We start from the raw sequence: 22500 nt of genomic DNA, 5'->3' as shown, positions 1-22500 counted from the left end.
TAATGTATTCAATATGGAGATTATCACACCATCCCTCAGGTACGGTATCTAGCTGTAAACATCAGGGGTGCAAAAGCAGAGCTCCTCATACGAAGCCACTCCCTTACTCCCGCGACCTCTCTGCTGCTCTCTGCCCTCCCCTGCTCATACCTGTCAACATTTAGCTTTCCAAAAACAGGAGATTTTTTTTTTTGGGGGGGGGCGGGGGTCAGTGTTTATGCCGGATCTGTGTTTGCATATTTAATACGTTTCATACACGTGTTTCAACCTATGGTTTCAACACTGCATTTCGGTCGTTGCTTTTACCTTACCATTACCTTACGCATGCCAGTTATGTATCCACCAGCTGCCTGCTTGCTGTCAGATTTGGTTCCGAGGGCACAAGTTTCAGTGTATCAACAACACTCAGTAACAGTTTATGTGATGTGTTAATCAATTAAATTTCCAACAATTTCACAACAGCTAGTTCTGGAGTAGGCCATTTAACTAGCCCGCTTGCTTACGACGAGACTCAGGCTGCGCAGTTATTTGGGTTTTGGGTTGCTAGGTTTTAGCCTATGACAAAACGGTTGAAATTGAAACTAAGTGATCGTGTATGTGTAGGGTGTATTTCATACACAATGTGGCAACTTGAGAGATGTCAGACTAATAGAAAAAATGAATGGATCAATGATTTCAAAATGAAGTTTGATGACCATGCAAATTACAGGAGTTTTCCGGGAGAAATAACAAAATGGGAGGGTGCTGGGAGATGACCTTGAAATACGGGAGAACCCAGGAAAAACGGGAGTGTTGACAGTGTATGCCCCTGCTAGCTCGCTCACCTGCCGGCCTCAAAGGTGAAGCGGGTGGCGTCGCGGCCGTAGCGCCGCAGCGAGCACAGTGGCCAGGTGACCAGTTTGGTGCGGGGGTTGTGGATGTCCCACAGGTAGATGTTCTCGTGGGTGATCTGCATCATGCACTCGCCGTAGATGTCCAGGTTGGGGCAGGGCAACAGGAACACGTTGAAGCGCTCTGAGAGCAGACACACACAGGAGAGGGCCGTGGTTGAGTCATGCACCCTTCAGGGAACACTTCAAAGCTTACTGATATAGCGCCAGTCATTATGCCTCACATACACACATACATATACTCACACCTACATCACACAACCATACAGTCATACGCATTAAGTCCATGTGTACTTGTAGAGACTCACCTGTATGTTCGCACTGAACGCCAGCAGCCAATAGGTCGGGCTCCCCCAGGCTGATGTCATTGAGACGAGTGCCCAGGCACTCGATTGACAGGGTCTTGAACCACTCCTCCGCCTCCAGCTCTGGAAAAGAGGGCAGGAGAAAGAGTGCGGTATGAAGCAGGGCTGAGAGGTGAACCCCTGTGACCTCATGCGGCTTAGGTGTATAAGGCCGAGCATGCACTACATAGGCACATACCTGAGTCGCAGGTGAATGTCCGTGATGTGTCATCAGTGAAGACGATGGCCACTGCTTGCCGCTTGGTGTCCCGCGGGAGCCTTGTGATGTTCTTCACATTGCTTATCTCGGTTACCTGGACGACAAGGTCAAAAGGTCGATGAACGCGCCAGCAATCAATATCAATAATAGTTTCCCTGCCCAGACTAGAGCAAAGAGAGATAATGCTGTGTGGACTGTGGACGGCTGGACAGGATGGGAAATTGAGAGGCAGCAGCAGGCAGCGCTTAGTGAAGTAAAACTGACACCCCAAAGAAAGAGTGGAAGATGTGGAGAAGATGGGAGATCAAAACAACTTGAGCTATACAACTCTTCCTGACTTATCCTAGGCATGGCTGGGAGACCAGCTGTCAATCAAAATATGTGTGTTTGTGTGTGTGTCTGTGTGCATATCTGTGTGTGTGCGTGTGTGTGTGTGTGTGTGTGTGTGTGTGTGTGTGTGTGTGTGTGTGTGTGTGTGCATATCTGTAAGTGAGTGTGTGTGTGTGTGTGTGTGTGTGTGTGCGTGTGTGTGTGTGTGTGTGTCTGATCTCTCTGAGCAACCCTGTCTACTGGCCTGACTATTAAATCTCCCCAGAAAAGCAGGCATCCTCTCTGCCAGCTGACAAGAGAGTGAGGAGAACACTCCCACTTTCTCCCCTTCCCTCTCACTATCGCAAAAAGAAAGGCCTCTCTATCTCAAAAGAAATGCTTTCATGGTTGTACATTGAGAGAGAGAGAGAGAGAAAGTGAGAGTGTGTGTGTGTGTGTGTGTGTGTATGAATGCCTGCAGGTACTTTGCTATGTGTGTAACTATAATGCCATCTACCTTGGGGCATGCTCTGATGTAGGCAGACTTCTCGTCCGGATACTTCTCCAGTCGCCGTGGCCCTTTGCTGGAGGACTTCTTAAACACCAGCCAGCAGCGCCTGTAGATCTACAGAACAAATGGGCCCATTAACCACAAGCAGGAAATCTACATACAAATGAAGAGATTGGTTCCAAAGCGCTATATCCTCCATTTCAATGGATTTTCATAAATATTTATTTTTTACATTTTGTTTTCCAAGTAATTTCAGTAGAATTGTAATTGGGTATTATTGTTTGATTTATCTTTACTCAATCAAAACAACACAACTGCAATTTGATTAATATCACCTGAAATACACAATTAAATGACTTTTTTTTAAATGTTTTTAAAAATGGAGATATAGCGTTTTGGAACCAAAGTCTTCAAATGCAAAAGCACCTTATGTCCACATAAGCTTACAATAGTCATTCAAAATATTAATTTTTTTCTGTTTGCAATCACTTGGTATAGGAGCTCAACAGCCCTATGATTTTACAGAAACTCAAGATATGAAGTCTCCTGTAATAATGGGGATGCATAAATCAAGCCAGCTTGTTACGAATCCTCCCCTGTAGTTAAATGCATGAAGGTTTTCATCAAGCAAGCGATGTAAATGTGGACATAGACAGAATGGAGAGAAGAGAGAGGAGGGGGCAGAGAAAAGTGGAGACATTGTGAGCGAGAGAGATGGGGGGCATTATGAACGAGAGAAGGGGGCATTATGAACGAGAGAAGGGGGGCATAAGGTGAGATGAAAACAAAATGGGAACAAGCAGATGAAAATGTCGAGAGAAGCTCTTTCTAGTGTCATCCAAATATTGCATACAAGACAATTTTATTATGCATAAGATATTGAGTTAAGAGTCAGACGAGAAGACAAAAGGTGTCCTTGCAGCCTAATGAGAAACATGTCAGGGGAATATGAATGGACACACACACACACACACACAAAAAAAAAACACCCACCTACACACACACACACTTCCATCTCCAGACTTCCACAATGCAGTAAATAAATATTTAAAAATCTCCCAGTCTCTTTCTCTCTCTCTACATCTTTTGCTCTTTCTTTCAGATGAAAAACAGTCCTTGCTTTATTTATGCTCCTCATGTCCTTCACACCAAACACCTCCCCTCAGTTGCCACGGTAACCCCAACCTGAGGCACCACCTGCCTGAATCAGCCAGACCCCCAAAGAAGCCCCCCCCCCTATCCTCCCTCTCTGTCTCAGGTCACCCTCGACAGCTGTCTGGCTGCCCTCAGTTACCAAACGCCTTCACAAACATCATTTTATTCCAGCCCCTCCAGTCTTTATCTCTCAGTATGCACACACGGGTGTTAATGTGAATGTGTTTCTGTTTGTGTCTGGGTGAACTGTAGCATCCCCTTGGCACAACATCACCATCAGTTCAGCATGTGAATAAGATAGATGGGAGTTATATTGGAGCTTGTCATTATTTATAACCTTCTAAGAGCTCTCACAGGGACACACAACATGCATCAACACGCATGTCAAATGTATGCAAATGACATAATGGCAAAAGCAGTGAGGAAATGTTGTGTTTCAAGGAATATTTACTTCTGTATAATATTTGATGTGCTGGAGGGAATTGGCATGTTAGCGTCGGCGATGCTGCGTCGCTTTTTAATATTCCATTTACATATTAGATGGACGCTTGATGAATTATTCAGCTTGGACCAATGGGTAGCGCAAAACACCGCGTCTCTCTAAGCAATTAAAGCACCTCGACAGCGCTGAGTGATCCCCAATCAATGGGCTCAGGTCTGCACTGGTGGGGGAGGAGAGGGCTGTGTGCAGGGATGGCAAGCAGAGAGCGAGGGAGAGAGAGAGGCACGGAGAGGAAGAGAGAGGGATTGTGTGTCAGACTGTGGCTATGTCTGAAATTATCCTAATACATCCACACTGGAAAGCTATGCAAACCCCCTCTCTCTCTCTCTCTCTCTCTCTCTCTCTCTCTCTCTCTCTCTCTCTCTCTCTCTCTCTCTCTCTCTCTCTCTCTCTCTCTCTCTCTCTCTCTCTCTAAACATGGCCTAAATAAAGAATTCAGATGTCTGAGTGCATGAGTGTGTAGATGAATTTGCCTGTGTCTGGGACTGTGTGTGTGTATGTATGTGCGTGTATGTATGTGTGTGTGTGTGTGTGTGTGTGTGCGCCCACACACATTGCTAAATGCAGACTCCACTGCCCTCCACCCCTCCAGCCTATAGCGCCTCTCCAAGAAGCCAACTCTCACAGTTCCTTGCCAAGATGCCTCCGGAAGCCAGGCAATAAATCTGGCACCTCGAGTGTGATGGACTGAGCACTGAAGGGGCGGAAAGGATGATGTGGGGAGACACAGAGGAGGAAAACAGAGCCGCGATCCATCCAGAGATGACGGAGAATTCCAGTGATTGTCAAAAATGCAACAAATGCAGCGAGCTTTCCCTCCTATCAATCCCTGCACACATAAACACAATTCATTTATGCGGGCAGAGACACAGTCGGTGTAATAACTATTTAATCTTGCACGACTCTCTGCCATTATTTACAGGGGGAGATAAAACACTCGCTGGTTTGCTTAGCTCACATGCTTTGCCTCAAACTACTGTGCATCACCCTTATGACAGCAGACAATGCGCCTGATACAATGAATTGTGGGGAATAAAACACCCTTCACGTGGACACTCGGGGCAACACTGTTTGAGAGGGTGTGCATGCTTGCACACACACACACACACATACTGTACACACACACACACACACACACAAACACACACACACAGACAAAGACACACACACATACACAAACTCTCTTTTTCTCTCTCTCTCTCTCCTTCCCTCTGTCTTCCTCGCTCTCTCTCTCTCTCATCCTTCTTCGCAGCTCCATTTCACCCCTTCCTCATGATTAACTCAGAGTGAGTGTGCGGTAGCACGTCTCTCTCCTGACGCTTGGCGCTTCTCCTGGTAAAGTCTACCTTCAGGGCGCTGCTTGCAGCCCTGCTCTCTCGGCTCCCCACGGCCGGTCTACATGTGCAAGTGTCTCATAGTGATAACGGGCATGTCATACAACCCTGTGTTGTGTGATATTTACATGGATATTTGCTAGAAGACTAGCAACATCTCTATTCAGCTTCATGGCACATATACAGTTCTATGGCTTTACTGATGTCTGAGTTCACTCTGAGGTCATTCTGAATGAGCTAAGCCATATAGATGTCTCCCTCCCATTTAAATGATTGTAGTACTCACTATTGTAGTGATTGTCAGTATAATGTGGGAAATCAATGTGCTGTGCCACTGATGCCAGCTGTGCTTTTCCTTTGATGCTTTATTGGAGAGTCTATAAACATGCATGTTGTTACACATTCATATGCACGCAGACACACCTACACACACACACACACACACACACACACACCTACACACACACACACACACACACACACACACACACACACACACACACACACAGCAATCCCTGGACACACTGGTCCTTATGTTGCAATCATTTCCGGGTCACAGCCCAAGGCCTCCCTCCCCATCGGCGCTCATTACACTGGGCTGTGGGTGTCCCAGCAGGTAGGCCACCTCCAATGTCACCGCCTCAACGTCTCCTTTGTACTCCCTCGACCCCACGACCCTGAATCCGATCCGTTTCAGAACGCCACCTCGGAACAGCGCCCCTCTCTCTCTCTCTCTCTCTCTCTCTCTCACACACACACACACAGCTCCCACACACTTCCATCCTCCATTTGCTTCATGTGAGCGAGTCTTTTGTGCCCGAGGCACAGAGAAAGCACCTTCCCCAATCATTTAACCTTTAATGGGATGAGCTCTCTCCAGTCTGCTGCACAGGGCTGGGAGATTGGGAGAGGAAGAGGAGGAGGAGGAGGAGGAGGAGCAAGAGGCTTAGGAGGACCCCACCAGGGAGAGACCGGGGAGCTGTGGGAGGTGTTTACATGGAGGTGATTTAGTGGAGGTGTGCTCCCTGCGGGCTTGACCCTGCAGTCTCCACCCCATCCTCCATTAAAGAGTGTGAATGGGCTTTGTTTACAGGTCCACGTCTTCGTCCTCCTGTTGTTAGCTCCTCCTCCCTCTCCCAGTCTCTGTCCTCTCCCTTTTACTGTCCTCTTTTCCTTCATCTCTCTCTCCCTCCATCTATCTCTCTTCCTTCATCTGTTTCTCTTTCTCTCTCCCTCTCTTCCTTCATCTAACTCTCTTTCACTGTTCCTCTTCAAATCTCTGTCTTCTCCCTCTTTCTTGAACTCTCTCTCTCTCTCTCTCTCTCTCTCTCACTTTTCCTCTCCCTCATTCTCTCTATTTTCATCTATCCTCTTTCACTGTTCCTTTTCAATCTCTGACCTCTCTCTTTCTTCAACTATCTCTCTTTCTCTCTCTCCTCTCACTCTTCACCTAGCCCTATTTTCACACCTTTTCATGTCCTTTCTATGTCCTTTCTCTCCGTCTCTCCTCCACCCTTGTCCTCACTGGCGTGGTGAAAAGAGCAGCATTGATGGCAGCGCAGGACAAAGACGGCCGAGACACAAGAGCCTCCTCATCTGGACGTTACCCACCACTCTTCTGCACTGAACTCCTTTACACCGCTTGTTCCGAAAGAGAGAGGGAGACAGAGAGAGAGAGAGATAGAGAGAGAGATAGAGAGAGAGAAAGAGGGAGAGAGGGAGAGAAGGAGAGAGGGAAAGAAGGACAGAGAGAAAGCGAGAGAGGGAGGGAGACAGAGAGAGAGAGAAAGAGAGGGGGAGGGAGAGAGAGAGAAAGAGAATGAGGCAAAAAGGACTTCTGTTGATACTGCTGACTATACCTCCACAGCCTCTCCAGAGAAGCACATGATCACACCACTTTCGCCTCACTCCCCTCCCCACTCCTCCTCCTTTTGTGTTTGTGTGTGTGTGTGTGTGTGTGTGTGTGTGTGTTTAAGCCTGTGCCTCTCTGTGTGTATGTGTGTGTATTAAGGGGTCTATTTGACTGAGAGTGTTTTATATTCCGAGCAGGTAAAGCATGGATTGCATGCCTCCTCTGCATCCTCCTCCTTCCCCTGGAGGCTGAGCTAATCCATTGTAAACAAGCCACCGTGAGCTAGTGGCTGAGCTGCAGCAACTAGGAGCCGAGAGGAGAGGAGCGGAGCGCCACACCAAAAATAAAGAAAGAAGGGGGTGTATTACTACCATTACAAAGAAATGCCGTATGATTCGAGTGAGGGGAATACTGGATGAGACAGGACATTGAAGAAGGGAGGGAGGGAGGGAGAGAGAGAGGGAGAGGATGAAGATAAAAAAAGAAAGGAAGTGACAGAACAGTAGAGGAGACATTTTAATGGAGGCAGATGAAAAGGATATGCAGGGGGATGGGCTGGCTTGGATCAGAGGCTGGCTGTGTTCCATGAACATGTCTGGCTATGTGACCTCAGCAGCAACACACAGGAGTGCACAACAGCTCCTTACAGCCACCTCTACCATTAACACTCATAATATGCACACACACACACACACACACATACACACACACACACACACATACACACACACACACACACACACACACACACACACACACACACACACACACACACACACACACACACACACACACACACAGAAATCCCACTCAGATATATTTCCTTCTCATCTTCCTGTGTTCAGTCACCCTTTGACAGCCTGACAGACAGGTCTCTTTAGCAGGCATCCCTCCACTCCCTTCTTTGTGTTAATATCCAGTAGTTACAATAATCCCATTCCTAAGGGTAGCAGACACACACACATACACCCACACACATACACACACATACCCCCCCCCACACACACACACACACACACACATCCATGCACACGTACACACACACAAGCATACACAAATTCTACAGTACAGCTTAGACTTCTGGCATCCAGTGACCGGATTAGCAGATCTAAATAACCCGGACAGGGATAGCGGTGGCAGTGGTGAGGACAAAAGTAAACACACACACACACACACACACACACACACACACACACACACACACACTAACACACACACGCCCCAAACACAGCCAAGGGCCAGCACACAGCACCCAGAGATACCACTCCACTAGAACCCCAACCCGGGCAGAGGGGAGGGGGAGAGGGACGGCACAAGTAAACAGCACACACACACACACACACACACACACACACACACACACACACATCCATCCACACACACACACACACACACACACACACACACACACACACACACGGAGGGGGAAACAGACGGCACAAGTAAACAGCACACTAAAAAGTTTACCTGCGAGAGAGAAGACTACAGGGAGAGAGTGAGAGTAGAGAGGAGAGAGAGTGAGAGTAGAGAGGAGAGAGAGTGAGAGTAGAGAGGAGAGAGAGTGAGAGGGAGGGAAAGAGCGAGAGAGTCCAAGGAGTCAAAAGAAGCTATTTGACATGAAAAATCTAGCGTTTCATTAAATTCCTCTTTTCTGCGTCTCCTCTTCTCTTCTTCCCTGCAGGCTGGGCTGAACTCTGTTTGGCATCGCTAATCTCCCAAAAAACTCCCCTCAGCTTCAGATGCAGCGTGCCACTGTCTGTCTGTCTGTCTGTCTGCCTGTCTTGTCTGTGTGTTGGGTAGCAACCACAAGCCATCATTTTATTTTCCCATTTCCTCAACACACAAATCAAGATAAACTCCTTGTTAACCACACCCTGGCACGGCACAGAGACGGGATCCTGCCTCGGGCCTGAATGGTGTGAATCCGTTTTTCCCCCCTCCTCCCTCCTCCCTCTTTCCAAACCAGTCTAAGACCCGGGGATTAAACATTGAGCGCAGGGTATCATTTATGCGCGAGTTAGCTGCTCAGCTACAGGGCGTTTGGAGTCCACCAGCCTGCCTTTAAATCCTTATTCACAGCAGTGCGTCCCGGATTTCAACCCCAGCCGGAGTGAACCCAGGCTCACTCATCTCAGCGCAGTCTTGGCGCCCACGTCCACCCCACGGGCCACCCTACCCCTCCCTCCCTCACATGGCGCCACCTCCACCAGTGCAACCACCGCTAACACCCCACATCACGCCCCACACAGTTCGCCAGCAGCCTCACAGGCAGGAGGGGTGGCAGAGGCACAATTAGAGGAGTCCGGGCATGCCATGGAGGCTAGCGCTGGTGTCCCTCACACACACACACACACACACACACACACACACACACACACACATACACCCCAAAAGAAGCTGAATGCTAAGCAGCCTGCTGATTAGCCTGATTGGGGGGTTCCTGGTGGATATGAACCAATAGCTCTAAAGGGGAAGTGGGGAAAGAGAGAGAGAGAGAGAGAGAGAGAGAGAGGGGACAAAGGGCAGAGAAAAAGAAGGAGAGAGAGAGAGAGAAAGAGAAAGATACAGAGAAAGAGAAAAATACTGAGTTAATTAGGCTCCCTCGAGGAGTAGGGGGCCAGAGCCAGAAAATGAATCAGAGAGGGAGGGAGAAGAGAGAAAGAGACAGTCATGACCAGAGACAGACAGCGAGAGAGAGAGAGAGAGAGAGAGAGGGAAATGCGAGTGAGAGATGGAGGGTGATGAAGGGAGGCTGAGCAGGAGGAGGAGGAGGAGGAGGAGGGAGGTGGGGGCCGCAGGTGAGGAGGCAAGAGTGCTAGCTGATGAGGGGAGGTCTGAGGCGCTCTTCTGGAACGCTCTCAATAGGCTGCTGCAGCTCGGAGCAGGGCAGGGGCTCAGCTGGAGAGGAGCACGCAGCCAGAGGGACCGCAGCCCGGTGTGTGTGTGTGTGTGTGTGTGTGTGTGTGTGTGTGTGTGTGTGAGTGTGTAGGGAGGGGTGAGTGTTGTGTGTGTGTGGCTTGTGCTTGTGTGTGTCTGTGTGGGCACAAAGACAGGAGTTTGGCACTGAGAGCAATTGATGGGGATCACATCCGATGTGGAGCTGAGCCAACTGCCAGCTTATGTGTGTGTGTGTGTGTGTGTGTGTGTGTGTGTGTGTGTGTGTGTGTGTGTGTGTGTGTGTGTGTGTGTGTGTGTGTGTTTGTGTGTGTGTTTGTGTGTGTGTGTGTGTGCTTATCTTTGGCGTGGTGCCTTGGCATGAGTTGATTGAAAGTGTGTTCTTTTGTTGAGTGACAGAGCACCTGTCACTGGACAGGAATGAGACTTGTGTGCATGTACTGTATGCATACGTGTGTGTGTGTGTGTGTGTGTGTGTGTGTGTGTGTGTGTGAGACAGCAGACTGCCTGTCAGACAGCACCGTCAGCTCTGTCTCTTGGGAGGATCCACAGCTGCCAATCACCCACCTCACCCCGCCACTGCACTCTCCTCCTCTCCATTCCTCTCTTTTGCCCTCCGTTCTTCTCTCCTCTCCTCTCCTCTCCCATCCCCTCTACTCCTGTCTTCTCTTCTGCCCTCCACCTCTCTCCCCTCCTCTCTTTCCCGTTTTCTCTCACCTCTTCCTTTCCCTGCTCCCATCCCCAGAACATGCAACAGTAAACCACAACACCGCCCTCCGGCTAAAGAGCACTGCTTCAAAAACACACACATCTTTTAAAAGTCCCCGTGTCGAGTGTGTTGCGGTCTGAGGGAGGAAAACGACGGAGCCCAACGTCAACCTGAGATCAAAGGCAGGAGTCACTATTAGCGCGCCGCGTACCCTGCCAGGCCCTGTTAGGCTAATGCGCTTCTTAAAGCAGGCAGGCAGGGAGGCAGGCCCATGGTTGTCTGGCAGGGGGAGAGGACACACAGGCGGCTTCCTGATCTTCAAGGCAAAGGCTGAATGCGCTGCTTAGAGCCGCTCGCCTCTAAAGATAGGCTTTCTGTCAGTGAGATGCAAATGTGGCCACCGCACCAGGCGCCAGGGGCGGACATGTAAGTGTGTGTGTGTGTGTGTGTGTGTGTGTGTGTGTGTGCTTTGAGTTACCAGGTGCCAAGGATATAAATGTATGCATGTACAGTATATATATATATATATATATATATATATATATATATATATATATATATATATATATATATATATATATATATATATATATATGAGTTTATGAGTTTGAATGTCTGTGGGTAGGTTTTATGACCGTTTATTCTTTTATGATCTGTATGAGTAGGTGGGTGCATTTGTGTTGGAGTGTTTGTGTTTGTGCGTGCCTATGTGTGTGTGTGTGTGTGTGTGTGTGTGTGTGTGTGTGTATGTGTATGTATTTGTGAGCTTGTGAACAGCGGATGTAAACAGCATTATCGGTGTGTAAGCCGGGATTTACGGCGAGGTGTTTGCATTGTGCTAAGGCCTGCATTATGCCGAGCCAACCAGGGAGAATGGACTTACAATTACGGTGGAGGGGTGGAGTGGGGGGGCATTCAATAAACAACAAGCAAGAGAACAGCAACCAGCTTCTCCTGCAATCCCATCCAGCACAGCAGCAGAGAGAGAGAGGAGATGAAGGGGAAGCAGAGAGAAGATGGAGAGAACAAACAGCTGAACAACAACAACAACAACAACAACAGAGACAGTGAGAGAGAAAGAGAGACAGACAGAGAGAGACAGAGAGAGTAAGGGTGAGAAAGAGAGAAACAGGCAGAGAGAGAGAGACAGAAAGAGAGACAGAGAGAGAATGTCAGCAGAGAGCAGGGCAGGGGGAAAGAGAGAGGGGGAGGGGGAAAACATATGATAAATGAAAGGGGGAGGTGAGAGGAAAGAAAGACTAGATTGGGATAGCAAGAAAGAAAGGAGAGGAGGAGAGAGGCATGATGTGACAGGAAGAGAGAAATATTGTCTGTGTGGGTTCATAAACAAGAGAGGGGGGAGGGAGGGATGGATAGAGAGAGAGAGAGAGAGATGGGAAAGCAGGGAGAGGGTGTGTAGGACATTCTCAGGTAATCCAGTCTTTCCTCTCCCTGGGGAAGCCCATGTCACCCCCTTCCCTCCCCCCACTCCGCTGCCACGGCAACCTCAATGTTGCTGACTCCACATTTCTGCTGTTCCGACAAAACACACACACACACACACACACACACACACACACACACACAGCAGAGAAGGTAGTTGAGGGGGGGATGGGGTGCACGGTGGTCTTGGCATAATGCACTCCCCCAGAGCTCTCTGCGTCTTCTAATAATTACAGCGAGATGAAAGCTAGGCACGCGGCATGATGGGAAATCATGGGCGGACTGGCAGGGAGAGGGGCAGGAGGAAAAATGGCGTTCAGCAATGACCTGCCTGTTCTAGGCATAGAATATAGTGACGAGGGTAGGGTCAATCCTCACCTAACCCAAGTTAGCTCTCACACAGAAGGGCCCCTTTCTATGGTCTGCAGACACACTGGTCAGCAGTTGACACGGCAGGCTGTATTATACAAACTATTATGAATGGGAGTCAGGTTAACCAGTAACAGGGCCCATGGGCAACACAACCACTGAACCAGCATTAGCTATATAGCCCATTAGCATCTCTGTGCTCCTGGGGGGCTAATAAAGATGAACAGATGTTCTGGTGAAAAAGAGGAAGAAGCCTTAATCCCTGTTGTCTGCCTGCACGTAACAAACTTATAAGCTGTTTACCAAGCCCATGGCCACGTAGGACCAGCGTTTTCCAGTTGCCATGGGAACTGTTGCATTCTAGAGCGCTCTGACGCTGGTGAGCATTAGCTGAGGATGCCTTCAGTTTAAGAGCTCTCTCTCTCATTCTGAAAACACACAACCCCCCATTTTAGCTGGACAAAGATGCGAGTCACTGAGGCATCCAGCAGGAAAACCCTCGCCATCATCCACGATGACTCCACCGTGCGACGGCACAATGCCACCGGCCCGTCAAATAACTCAAGCGGTCTGCGGTGACATGCACAGAGCACATTTGCATTCTGAGACAAAAAGCCCTCTGCTCTCCTGACATTTCTATTAAAACGCTGAATTGGTGTATAACCAGCAGCGCGTGTGTGTGTGTGAGTGTGTGTGTGTGTGTGTGTGTGTGTGTGTGTGTGTGTGTGACTCAGTGAAGGTTGTTGTTTTCTCTTCTCAGGTGTACACAGGCACTTCTGCTCTGTTTGCCCCGGGCTAAGCCTGGTCCTGGACACACGGTCTAAATCAACCCATACATGCGCTGTTCATTACGTAAACGACCTGCCCGTTTCCCCTGATGTGTTTTCTCCACTGGATGGCTTCAGTGGATGAATTCCAATTCATTAACTATGAATGAGAGTCGTTAGCTGATCCTCTTACCTGTCACTTCGTCTAGAGGCTACTTAGTGCAAAAAAAAAATGAAGAAGAAATAAAAACGCAGAACGCAGTCCAAACACTCAGCTGAGGACAGCATGGCAGAGAATCCCGAGCAATCCTTTAATCCGCCACAGATTCTAATAATTCTCCCATTCAGCAAATCTGGAAGCATAAATCTTTAATGATCTCATTACTCTGATTCATCATTGCATTGCAGTTAATGAGGCTCTGAGTCATGCTCCGAGTCTTGCAGTGGACTCCACAGAGGCCAGTCTCGCACAAGATGAATGGGAGAGTGGGCTGCGAGGGCCTTCAGATGGCGGCACACTCGTTTTGACACTCCATTTGATCTTAACTACCCAAAAGTTTGTCTAACAACTCAACCAAATTGCTCTTGCAAGTAGAGATCATTGGAGTCCTTTTATGTTTAGGTTATGAGACGTTTGAAATGCTTGCCATGCAGTCGAATTACAAACACGGAGAAACAATAGAATGCCTCTTGCTTTCTCAGTGTTGTCATTGCACAGAGCATACAGTCCTTGACCAGCTCCACCTCCACCGGAGACAACTCCACAGGGCCAAACACAGTCAGTCACAATCAGTATTGTACCCTTGTCATCGGTCAATTTAATCAGTACACCTCACAGTCAGGCATCTATCATCTACACACAAATACATCTATGCACATCACACAATTACATACTAATTACACACACTGACAGATGCACAAACCAGATTTCTCTCTCTCTCTCTCTCTCTCACACACACACACACACACACACACACACACACACACACACACACAGAGAGACACCCAGTGTGAGAGCTTACCCCCAGCTTCCTGCTGCGCATGCGCACGTAGCCCTGCTTGACTATATCATTGAAGTTGGAGGCCATCTCGGTGGCAGCCCTGACCAGGTGGAGCTGATGGAGCCGAGCATCCAGTCCCTCAGCCGTCGCCTCCCCTTCCTCCACCTCCACCTCCTCCTCCTCTCCCACTCCTCCTCCTCCTGCTCCTGCTCCTGCTCCTGCTCCTGGAGCCTGTGCTCCTCCTGGGTGCTCGTCCCTCGCCTCCGTGTGAGCTCCTTCCCTTTCCTGCCCGACACAACGCCAGGGTCTCACTCGCTTGCCATCACGAGCCCGTCGCTCTGCATGCTCTCCTCACAGCAGCCTGGGAAACACAGAGAGAGAGAGAGAGAGAGAGAGAGAGAGAGGGACAGAGAGAGAGAGAGAGAGGGACAGAGAGGAGAGAGAGAGAGAGGGACAGAGAGAGAGAGAGAGGGACAGAGAGAGAGAGAGACAGAGAGAGAGAGAGAGAGAGAGAGAGAGAGAGAGAGAGGGGAGAGAGAGAGAGAGAGAGAGTTGAGGGGAAAAGGAGGGAATCTATTATTTATAAAAATGTCAGAGGAGAATAGCGGTGACTCGCACAGACGCGCAGCATTATCATACATTATTGACCAACCCAGCCAGACAACCCCCCACCCCTCCTTGCCGTCTGCAGAAAGTGCAGCCCGGCCGCTGCGTGACATCGCTCAGTCAAACAGCCAACACTTTCAGGGTCAGTGGAACTGGAGCCCGGAAGGAGGAGCGGGCAGGCAAGCAGAGGCCGAAGGAGGAGCAGGCAAGCGGCCGAGCGGGCCTAGCGCTGAGGGACTGGCATGGAAAAAACTGCAGTCGGAGCAAACAATGAGGTCTGCTTAAACGCGTCTCCGAGTGACATATTTCACTGGATTATGATCCATAATTATAGCCTGGGGCCCGTGTTTCCTTCTAAGCCCTATTTATCTAATGGGTAGTCTCGCGTTTTTGTCTGCGCTGTGGAGAGAGCAGGCTGCCCACCACTGTCTGAGGTTTCAGCCAATCAAGCAGAGTCGTCTGAGCCTCCTCAGCTCCGAGGTTCCGTCCTTTCAGTCAAACGTTTTACGTCATGGCAATCCAGCAAAGCTTATTAGCTCTAAGTGGGCTGTTAGCAGTGGAATATAGAGTGTAAAAAAAGAGTACATAAGCAGCAGTATGTGTTGCCCGTGAAAATGGCAACCTTGCAGTTCCTGTACAACCCAGTTCTTACTGCGCTCCTCAGAACGCCAGTGTATATAGGCCAATTAGAAATAGGTCAAAAAAGGGGAAAATGGAAGTTAATAGCCATTAAACTGGCCATTAAGTACCTCAACCAGCCATTCCGTGGTCACTTACATTTGAACCTTTGGCCTTTTAGCACATTTATATGCTAGATGGAATGGATATTCCATGGAAATTCAGTGTTACAGCCATAACCATTTAGCGCCTAAAACACGGTGACACTGCAACCAACAGTCTCACTCCCATTTCTTGTGTCTCACTGGCACCTCGGTCATCATATGCCGTTTGGTGTTGTGTCGGCAGTAGGTACATGAGCCAGTCGGAGACTGCCAGGGTCCAGGACAGATAAAAACATCATCATCATCATCTTCTCCTTTGTCGTCGGCATGCTCCGCCACGCAGGCCATTTCTCCAAAGAGACGGCGGTAAATCTGCCCCACTACAGTGAAGCTCCGACATTAAAGTTTAACAAGGCTCTCATTAAGCGCCACAGAGGCTGGCTAATCGCTCACGGCGCTGTAGGTTTTTCAAAGTGGCACACACACACACACAGACACCTACGCACACACACACACACACACACACACACAAGGAGGATGGACACCATTGAAACACATCCATCCCCTGATCACACAGGTTCTTTGTCTTATGCAATGCCCCCATCAACATGTCACTACGGCTATTTTTTGGGGAAAAAATATGAACCTATCGCAGCCATGTGTACATTTCTCAGATGTACAGAAATCGACCGCTGGAAACATGACTGCTGATCTCTCGGATCATTACAAAAGAAGGTTGAGGGGAAGACGAGAGGTAAGACAAATCCTCCCTTCCTGGCCCGTACTGGGCGCCTTTATTCTGAAGGCCACCAGAACGTTCCCCTGGGGTCTGCTACACGCTGAGCCACGCTGGGGTGGTGAAGGAGGAGGAGGAGCAGGACCTTGATGTAGGCGCTCCTCAGAATGATGAATTGTGGGAGGTGAAGCGAGGAGCCCTTGAACAGATAAAAACTCTTTAAATGGCAGTCGGACCAACCCACAAATCACAGCCGGATGAACTGAATCAATTCACCTCAGCACACAGGAGGATCTCAGTCAAGGCCACTTCAGACAAGAGCAGAACAACACCGACCTGATACAGAAAAGCCCAACTCACACACACACACACACACACACACACACACACACACACACACACACAAAACCTCACATACATTAACAGGGAAATGGACTAAACCACAATACATACAATATGCAGCAATGTGCAGCACACTGAGAAAGAGTGTTACACTGGCTAACACTGCTAGCCATTCAGTACTGTGGCTCAGGCCTCTTATTCTGCAAGACACTGATTATCCCACCCTCTCAAAGACTGAGAGGCGAGGTGAGAGAGGGAGCGTGGAAAGACTGAGAGAGAGCAATAGCAGGGAGAGAGAGAGGGAGAGAGAGAGAGAGAGAGAGAGAGAGAGAGAGAGAGAGAGGAGAGGGTGCAGATCAATAGATAGAGTCCAGGCCCACAACAGGGGACAGGCGGTTATAACCACATGTGGCTTACAAAAGAGGACGCTCGATTGATCGCGATCTTACAACCAGCACGGCTTTCAACCCCTACTGCCCCCTCCACTGCCCCTGCACCTCCACCCTCCCCCGCACCAACTCAATAATCGTCAGCAAGTGCTGATCCGCAGCTTTTTTCCCCAATCAATAACCATCAACACCTTTTCTCACTCATGGATGGACAATGGCGTAGCCCCAGGGGCTTGAATGATGCATGCACCCAACCTATTGTATGAGTGAGTGTGTATGGTTTGTGTGTGTGTGTGTGTGTGTGTGTGTGTGTGTGTGTGTGTGTGTGTGTGTGTGTGTGTGTGTGTGTGCGTGCGTGCGTGTGCGTGCGTGTGCTTGAGCTCACACATGGTGTGTGTTCAACACCTAGAAAGGACGACACACAGTATCCGGTGAGTAAAATCAATGGGAAAGGCAAACTGTGATCTCCGGGAGAACTGCTGCTGCTGCTGCTGCTGCTGCTGTGCTCTTGGGCAGCTTCACCACAGCAGCCCTGCCCTGCCTTGCCTTGCCGTGCCTTGATCTCCGTTCTGCTCTGCTCTTCCTGGTGCATTGATTTGATCAAGGGGAGGCTGTTTAAAGGCCGGCCACACAGGCATGCTCCCCTCTCTCACCCCTCATTACATGCACTCATCAACCACGCCATATCACAGGAGCCAGCGGCCAGGTGGGAGAAATGCTAATTGGTCATAACGAATTCAGAAAAACCAAGCAAGCCACCTCAACTCTCTTTCACACACTCACACACACACATCATTGAATTATTCATTTGAATCTACCACTCACACTTCCATTTTGATAGATGTGATATACTGTATAATTATATAATTATTACAGGAAAAAACACCACCTACATCACACGATGAGGATAGCCGTTATATTCAGGTCTTTTCTGTGATAGGCCTGACAATTGCAGTGGTCTAGCTGGCAGTTTGTGACCACACCCAGGATTCCCAAATAGTGCGGCAGGTTAAGTCCATATTCCAGGACAATCGTTCACTTTGTGATACAAGCACCAAAATTGGCATGAATAATCACTAGAACCTACTTTTTATAGAAAGCACATTAGCCACCTGAACATCAAATGTAAGAAAAACGTTTTTTGCTGTAGAACTTTAATGGCTGGGCATATTTACATGATCTAGGCATCAATTTGTATGTATTTTAACATGGCAAAATAAATGGTGCAAAGAAAGAAATCTATTTCAAGGCTAGTTTCCAAGATGGCGGCCAGAAATAGTTGGACTGCACTCGAAAATCGTTTATCGAAGCTCACTCTCGAATATCGTTGATCCTCTTTCTCACTCGAATATCATTTATTCTCTCTCTCGAATATCGATCAAGGCCATACTTCTTTAAGTTGGGAAGGCTGGTGTGAGAAGAGGCAGATGAAGAGTCCACAGTTTCAATTCTGGGAGCTTGTGATGTCAATGCAATTGGTGATCTTCTCTTTGATCAGGTCTTTCAGAGAAGCAAACTTCACTTTGTATTGTCAATCATTGTCTGCACTCATCCCCTTCTTCTTTGCAAACAATAATGTCAACTATGCACTATGGCTTTCCATACACCTTAGAGCCATGGTTTCTTTACAACAAACACATCCTCAGTTGGCCAATGAATTTCAGCAAGGGAACTGTGTGACCCACAGAGTTTTCTGGATTGGCTTTTGCCCATAAACAGGCCAATGCAATTGTCAAAGGTGATGGTGGTGCCATTGGAATAACTGAGAACCCATCAGTCCTAATGATGGTATCTGGACCAGAGTTTAGTTATTTGGTTTCTCAGTATGAGTCTGCATCTCAGGCCAAAGTAGCTAGGGAAGATATGCGACACCATGAACAGACTAACCAGTCTCGGGAATCCTTCACAGACAAGGTCCAGAAGTTGTTTGGTGTGATGAAGGACCTGGGCAACCCTTTTTAGGAGGAGTCCAGAGATCTTTATATATAGTATAATGGCCTTCAATGGTGGCCATCTTGGAAAATGGCGGCCGTATTGGATTTTTTGCATGGCTAATATGCTTTTTGGATAAAGTGGGTCCCAAAGAATATTTGTGCCAAGTTTGATGCTTGTATCACAAAGTGAACAATTGTTTCACTAATCTGCCGCACTACAAAATGGCAGAACCATCTTCACCTTAATCTTCACCTCAACCGTCACAAGGGCCTAAAAAAAACATATACAGGCAATATACAGGTATCTAAAATGCAATAGCAGTCCTGGCAATACACACACACACACACACACACACACACACACACACACCTCAGCACTACCTCAGTTTTTTTACTGTTAACACATGTCCTCGGTCAATGAGCTACAAAACTGCTCGTCAAATAAATGTGCTGGGACAGAGATAGAGAGGGGGATAGAGGGATATAGGGGGAGAGAGCAGAAAGAGGGGGATGAAGGGGGAGAGAGGAGGGCTGGGGAGGAGTGGGGCAGTTGCACAGCAGAGAGGATGAGGACTGACGGAGAACAAGGCAGGCAACACCTGCTATCATTACTAAAAGCTGCTATTGACAGAGAGCAGGGACACCTGGATGTGTGTGTGCGCTGCAGTGTGTGTTTTGCTGACAGGATAATGACAGCCTCGGCGCGGCAGAGGAGCCAGTGCAGACGCTCGTCGCGTCTGAAAGCCGTGCTGGTCAAGCTGAGGAGTCATTCGTTAAAGCCTCTCTCTCACTGCTGACATGATTTACACAGCGGCGACAGCGGAGAACACACACCTCACCGCGCGCCGAAACTCCACGGGCCCACGCCACGCCGCAAACGCCGCGTCAGCTGGGCTGTAATGAGCAGCTTAGCATGAGAAGGACATGATGGCTGGCTGTCAGCGTCCACCTGATGGCTCAGCACACTATCCCGCTATTAACGACAGCATTACAAGACAGCTGGAAGCAGCCGTGCTATTAGCCGTGTAAATAGCCAAACAGCCAAACAGTAAACAGCCAAAACGTCTCTGGCGCGGGCTGTTGCGTCAGGCCACGGGATCAGCTGGAGGACTGTTTGAGTTGAAGGCGGCGCACCGCTGCTTTTGAAACCCAAGCCGTGGATTATAAACCTATACCCTGGGGTGTCGGGGGAAATAATGGACATTTTAAAAAGCTCTGCGCACTTCTCTCTTCAAATATGCCCTACATTGCCATGAAAACGAAACGCTGCCTGCCTGCCTGGGAGAAAAGGAGGACCAGTTACTCTTCAGTTTAATGGCGGCTCGGTAAAAAAACGTGCTTCAGGTTCTGAGCTGAGGTCAGTGAGGCTTGTTCACCATTCCCATTAAGAGTGTCCCACTCCTCGAGAGAGGACTCTTTAGTTATCTGCCCCTTCGGTGGCAGAATAAGAGGCCCTTTTTGTTCCGGCTGTCACGCTTGTTTGAGGAGTATAACATGGGAGGTGGAGAGGACCAGAGGATCACACACACACACACACACACACAGAGTTGTGGGTGAATGTGGTAGAAAATGGGCTCAGACACTCAAGAGGGGGAGCACAATTTAGTTTCAGATTCATTTACACTCAGCCCTTCCAATCCATCGTCCACCTTTTAGCCTCCATCTCCTCTCCTACTTCTCTCTCTCTCTCTCTCTCTCTCTCTCTCTCTCTGCCCCCCTCTTTTTCTCACTCTCTCTCTCCATAGACTATCCTGTAATATTTAATTCTCATGCTTTTCTATGAAACATTCTATCTCTGCTCTCACTCCCCCCCCTCTCCTGTGCTGTTCAGTAAGTGAGAGACAGACTGTGATGTGTGAAAGCCCTGTGGCGGTGGATGACCTCTGTGACCTGCTGCTGTTTGAGCCCCAGGAGCGACTGGCGTCTGTCTCCACAGAGGCCACTGATGCAGTGGCGGCCATTAATCACAGGTGCTTTTACTTGACAGTAGCCTGTGTCTCCTACCACATAACTACCTTACCTGATGACTACCATACCTCCCACAGGTACATACACCCATACACACCCAGAGACACACACACACACACACACACACATGTACACATACACACATAGCACACACACACACACACACACACACACACACACACACACACACATCTGGCCAACAGGTTGTATTTCATCTCACTCTAAGCCAATCATATATCACAGCAGATCTGGAGAGACAGCTTGCCAGGTGTGTTTTAAGCTTCATTCCACTACATCTATACAGGCCCACTCAAATTACGTACCTGGTCCTCTACATCAGCAGCATGTACAAATATAACCCACACCCAGAGATGTTCCACCACATTCCTTTACAAAAAACGTTAAACTGTCTATCATGGAATATGAGCTACATGTACAGAGGAGGTAGGAATTACAAATGTCTAGCAGCACAGAAAAGGCTCCACTGGATAAAGGACCCGCCGTCAGTCAACCCTGCAGTATAGCACAGCTGGGCGCAGATCAGGAGCTGGAAAAGCTCTTCTGAGTTCAACTAGACAACTGAGTCAGTCACAACGGCGCAAATGAAACAGGTACTCTGGTACACACACACACACACACACACAGCAGGGGGCCAGTCAGACCATCACCTGCTACACTGCACTCAAGACAAGAGTGACTATTACTGCCCAGGAGGAAGAAAAGGTGAAGGATAGAAGTGTGAAACAGATAGAGAGAAAGAAAGAGAGAGAAAGATATAGAGACAGAGAAAAAGTGAGAGAGAGAGAAAGAGTAAGAGAAAATCCTGGTAGAAAATCGCCAAGAGAGCAAAGAATATGTGGTCACTACATAACAGGTGAGGTTGAGACTGAGGTGCACTTTCTTCTTTACTGTGAGAAACTATACAGATGTCATACTTTGACAAGCTTACAAGCCTTATCCCAGGGTCCCGAAATGTACAAGAACAAGAAATAATGGCAGTCTTACTTGGACAGCAAGGACAGACAGCAAGTCTTGCTGCCAGATACATCACTGAATGCCATAAGGCAAGGGACAGTGGTTCAATAAATATTACCTCTATACAGCATCTATCCATATTATTGCAAACACTGTGCAAGACAAACATCATACATGCACACACAAACACACACACACATGCACACACACACAAACACACACACACAAAACACATACACACACTACACATTCACGAGTTTGTTTGTTAATCTTGGATGCATATCTATTTACCATGTACTGTATTCCAAGCATTCTCTATGTAAAATGTTCTGCTTTGGCAATGCAAAAATATTTGTCATGCTAATAAAGCTTGAATTGATTAGAATTGAATTGAAAGAGAGAGGAAGAGATAGAGTGAAAGAGAGAGATAGAGAGGCTTGATTGTCAGTTTCAGGTCAGTTTCACAAGCCACTCAGCTTCCCTGGAAGTGCTTTAGCAAAGGGAGAGTAAATCGCCGGCCAGGCATC

General features: G+C 48.4%; 1 protein-coding gene across 1 annotated transcript in view; it reads right to left on the bottom strand.

The window, feature by feature from the left end:
• Positions 1 to 22500, bottom strand: part of dok4 (docking protein 4) — a 53737-nt gene that overhangs the window by 6748 nt on the left and 24489 nt on the right. The window contains exons 2-6 of the mRNA XM_048262377.1: positions 14323 to 14662; positions 2281 to 2388; positions 1434 to 1548; positions 1199 to 1318; positions 825 to 1014 (exon numbers count right to left, since the gene is read on the bottom strand). Coding sequence (XP_048118334.1) covers positions 825 to 1014; positions 1199 to 1318; positions 1434 to 1548; positions 2281 to 2388; positions 14323 to 14388 — 599 coding nt within the window. The 5' untranslated portion in view covers positions 14389 to 14662. The remainder of the gene's footprint in view (positions 1 to 824; positions 1015 to 1198; positions 1319 to 1433; positions 1549 to 2280; positions 2389 to 14322; positions 14663 to 22500) is intronic.

The sequence above is a fragment of the Alosa alosa genome, chromosome 14 (genome assembly GCF_017589495.1).
Source record: "Alosa alosa isolate M-15738 ecotype Scorff River chromosome 14, AALO_Geno_1.1, whole genome shotgun sequence".
Taxonomy (NCBI): domain Eukaryota; kingdom Metazoa; phylum Chordata; class Actinopteri; order Clupeiformes; family Clupeidae; genus Alosa; species Alosa alosa.
The sequence above is the reverse complement of the archived record's forward strand: the minus strand, read 5'-3'. Positions and strand labels throughout refer to the sequence as shown.